The sequence below is a fragment of the Neophocaena asiaeorientalis genome, unplaced genomic scaffold, assembly GCF_003031525.2.
Source record: "Neophocaena asiaeorientalis asiaeorientalis breed wild unplaced genomic scaffold, Neophocaena_asiaeorientalis_V1.1 scaffold433, whole genome shotgun sequence".
In the NCBI taxonomy this organism is placed as follows: domain Eukaryota; kingdom Metazoa; phylum Chordata; class Mammalia; order Artiodactyla; family Phocoenidae; genus Neophocaena; species Neophocaena asiaeorientalis.
The window spans coordinates 622109-626230 of record NW_020175040.1 but is presented as its reverse complement, the minus strand read 5'-3'; the positions used below and the strand labels follow the sequence as shown (position 1 = coordinate 626230).

The following is a 4122-nucleotide window of genomic DNA, read 5'->3' as shown; positions in this document are numbered from 1 at the left end:
GGGGGCCCTCACCCCTTTTTTTTTTTTTTTTTTTTTTTGCGGTATGCGGGCTTCTCACTGTTGTAGCCTCTCCCGTCGCAGAGCACAGGCTCTGGACGCGCAGGCTCAGCGGCCATGGCTCACGGGCCCAGCCGCTCCACGGCATGTGGGATCCTTCTGTATCGGGGCACGAACCCGCGTCCCCTGCGTCGGCAGGCAGACTCTGAACCACTGCGCCACCAGGGAAGCCCGTCAGCCCTCTTTCTTTCCCCACTTTGCTACCCTGGGGTCTCAGGAAGGCTGGCCTCTCGCCGTGCTCTGCTGTGTGCGCTGACTGCTTCTTCTGACAACAGTGTTCTCAGCAAAGGAAGCAGTTATACCCATGCCCTCCTTGTGCCAGGCCCGGGTGACAGCCAGCTCAGCCATTCACTCCTTCTTTATTCCAGGGATGCCATCTTGTCCAGCCTACTCCTCTTTCCAGATAAGGAAGATAAGGTTCAGAGAGGTGATGTGATTCACCCAAAGCCACACAGCTCGTTGGGAGCTTGGCCAGGATTAGACTCCATGTTTCCTATTGTCCCGCCCACAATGCCTCCGTTAGAAACATTTAAATTCTAGCCTTGTCCCTTTCCTTTCCCTTTGGTCATCCCACCAGTTTGGGCTGCCTAGGAGTTAGAGCATGCAGCATTCAGGAGGTTTGAAGTAGTGCGTGTTTGTATCCCTCTTGTGATGGGAGACTCACTGCTTCATAGCCAGCCAGTTCCATCACCAGATGGCCCTTGCTGGGACACGCCCTTCCTCAAGCGAGGCCGGACCCCTTCCTCAGGTGGGACTGAAGCCCACCTTTTCATCTCCCTGTTTTGTGTGCTGGCCCATCAGCTGTCTCTGCCCGGGGCAGCCCTACAGTTACTGGAGGCATGACCAGGGACCCTGGCGGTCCCAGGCCGACCACGCAGCCCTTCCTGAGATTGGGTCTCCGTTTCCTTCTCAGCCCTGTTGGGGGGCTTGGAGTACTGACCCCCTCCCTCATCTGGTCAGGGACACAGAGCCCAGTGGGACCCAGGCCTGAGTCATCTTAGTTAAGCTGAGAACAAAACCCATGTCACTTGGTTGAGGATGTGCTGGGCTTGCCGATGCCCTGGCGCCAGCAGGGACCGCACCGGCGGTGGGCCTTGGCGGGGGCTTCTCTTCCCTGAACTGCAGCCTCCTGTGTGAAACAGGGACTGCGGTCCCTCCTGGCGGGGTCCCTGGGAGGATGGGGCACTTGGTGGGGCTGAGGCACACCTCTGTTGCAGGACGGCCCAGAAGCACTGCTGTGTGTCCTACTTGAAGGAGAAGAGCTGCATGGCCGGCGTCATGGGGGCCAAGGAGGGTGCGGCGTGCGGGGATGAGGACAGCGACACCTGCGGTGTCTCCCTGTACAAGGCAAGCCTGCCCTGGGGCGTGTGTGGGCTGAGCCTGAAGGTTCTTGAGGGCCGAGCGGGTGGGCCACCCTGTGGGGCTCCTCTGAGGGGAGGATGCTCACGCCTGGAGGCAGGGGAGCTCTGCATCTGCATAGAGAACATCACCAGTTACCATGTGGACCAGTTCATTCGGGAAATAGTGTTTGAAGACCAGTCTGTGGTGGGTGGCCCTGTTTTAGGCATTAAGAATGCAGAAATGAATAACACAAAACTCCCTTTCCTCACGGGGCTTTCTTTTTCTTTGGTCTTTTTGTAACTGGCATTTCAACTGAGTGTAATGTCCCCAAGGTTCATCCATGTTGTTGCATGTGGCAGAACTTCCTTCCTTGTAAGGCTGAGTGATATTCTGTGTATGGAGAGACCACATTTTGTTTATCCATCATCTGTCGATGGGCACGTGGGTTGATTCTTCCTCTTGGCTACTGTGAATATTGCTGCTGAGAACGTGGGTGTAAGAAAGCCCCTCTCTAGAGGACAGACGGTACGTCCACTTACATCACATTGGCTAGAACTTAGTCTGGTGGCTGCCTAGCTGCAAGGAAGGCTGGGAAATTTAGTCCTTATTCTGGAGAGGTCGTGTGCCCACTGCAGATCTGGAAGGAGGGAAAACGGACTTTGGGGGCTAACAGCTGGCTGGCTGTGCTGTAGAGGATGAGGGCAAACCTGGAACAGTTTCAGGAAGTATCACAGAAGGATGTTGTATTTGGGGGAGAGAAAGGGACGGAGTTGAAGAAACCACAAGCCTGGATGACGGTTGAGGGACCTCTGGAGGAGGGCATCATTTGGCAGAGGATTTTGACATCGAATTTTGTCTCATTGGGCTCAGTTTTTCCTAAAAACAACTGATATTAGTGAAAAGACCTTGGTGACCGGCGAGTTTAGAATTCCATTTGTGTTTGTATGTTTGACCCTGGACCAGTCCTTTTTCCTCATCGTCAGCTTCTCCATCTATAAAATGGGGCTAATAGTTCATGTCTTTCGGGGTGGTTGTGAGGATCAGAGGTAATGCAGACTGTTTACCAAGTATGTGGATATGTTCACTAAGTGGTTATGTTCACCACTGGGAGATGCAGTCTGGAGCATCAGTGAGCTACTGCTGTGTAACAGACCATCCCAAACCTAGTAGCTGATGACCGGCTCAGGTCATGAGTTGGAGTAGTTGTGCTGACCTGGGCCATGCCCAGCTGACCTTGGCTGCCACCAGCTAATGGTTCTGCTGGCACTAGATCTAGGATGGCTGTAGCTGGGATGACACTTCCCTGTTCCATGTGGTCTCAACCTCCAGCAGGCTAGCCTGGGCTTGTTTAGGTAGTGGCTGAGCGGGGTTCCAACATGGGGAATAGATGTGTGCAAGGCCTTTTGAGGCCTGGGCTCAGAAGAGGCACTGTCACTTCTGTCTCCTCCTATTGGCCGAAGCAAGTCGTGAGGCACAGTCAAGAGGTTGGGAAACGCACCCTGTCTTTCGACAGGAGGAATTGTACTATCAGACTGCAAAGACAGAGGACACAGTGAAGAGTGAACAACTGGGGCTGTTATTGTAATCAGTCTACCACAGTAGTTTAAACGAATCAAAGACTTTATTTTTGGAGGCATGCAGTCTGGGACAGGGGTGAATCTGTGTAATATCTTCAGGCACCCAGGCTTCTATATTTCTGCTCGATCATCTTTAGCTTGTAGTTTCCATCTTTAAGGTCACCTCATGACCCAAAATAGCTGCTAGAGCTCCAGCCATCACATCTGTTCCAAAAAGGAGGAAGGGGGAGAGCAAAAAAGATGTACTTTCAAGTTGAGTCAGCCCCAGTTAAAAGCTCTCCTGAAAGCTTCACCCAGTGTCTCTTATCTGTAACTTTAAGGGAAGTGCTGCCTTTTAGGTAGCCTGAATAGATTTGCAGTCTGCTGGTAAATATGGGAGCAGTTAATTGGTGTGGCTGTGGGTTAACTTGTAGTTCTTTTCGTAAGAGGCCATTTATGAATTATTGCAAAAAACTTGCACTAGCTGAGCCAGACGTGGGAAATGGGGACAGGTGACACCTTTGCCCCCGGAGAGCACATCCCGGGCACCATGTGGAGACGAGGGTGAATTCGCTCCCATTTATCAGCCCCTCCCCAGAGCCTGGGGGTCCAGAGTGAGTCCCACAGGCTCACAGGCCATGCGGAAGGCCCTGAGCGGCCGGGCTGGGCAGTGACGGCACTTCTCTCTCCAGCAATGCTGTGACTGCTGTGGCCTGGGTTCTCTCTCCAGCAATGCTGTGACTGCTGCGGCCTGGGGCTCCGCGTGCGGGCCGAGGGCCAGTCGTGTGAGTCCAACCCCAACCTCGGCTACCCCTGCAACCATGTCATGCTCTCCTGCTGTGAGGGCGAAGACCCCCTCATCGTGCCCGAGGTCCGCCGGCCTCCGGAGCCTGAGGCTGTACCACGGAGAGGTGCGTGCTGCTCCCCAGGCCAGGCATATGGGCCAGCTGGGCGACGGGGGAGAACTGCCGGGGCTTCTAGGCAAGGCTGGGTGTCCTCTGGCCTTCTGTGGGGACCTTGGTCACCTTCATCTGTGGTTCAAGGCACAAGTTCCGCTCTGGACAGAGTTCTTCTGTGGCCTCCCATGATGGGCTCCTGTTATTTTCGAGGTGGTGGGCTCATTCAGTTTTCTACTTATCATCCGCTCTGCCCAGCTAGTACCACCCAT

General features: G+C 54.3%; 1 protein-coding gene across 4 annotated transcripts in view; it reads left to right on the top strand.

The window, feature by feature from the left end:
- FBLN2 (fibulin 2) overlaps positions 1 to 4122 on the top strand; it is a 105591-nt gene that overhangs the window by 82754 nt on the left and 18715 nt on the right. For all 4 annotated transcript variants that reach the window (XM_024763430.1, XM_024763429.1, XM_024763431.1 and 1 more), the window contains 2 exons: positions 1275 to 1404; positions 3685 to 3865. In XM_024763430.1, coding sequence (XP_024619198.1) covers positions 1275 to 1404; positions 3685 to 3865 — 311 coding nt within the window. The remainder of the gene's footprint in view (positions 1 to 1274; positions 1405 to 3684; positions 3866 to 4122) is intronic.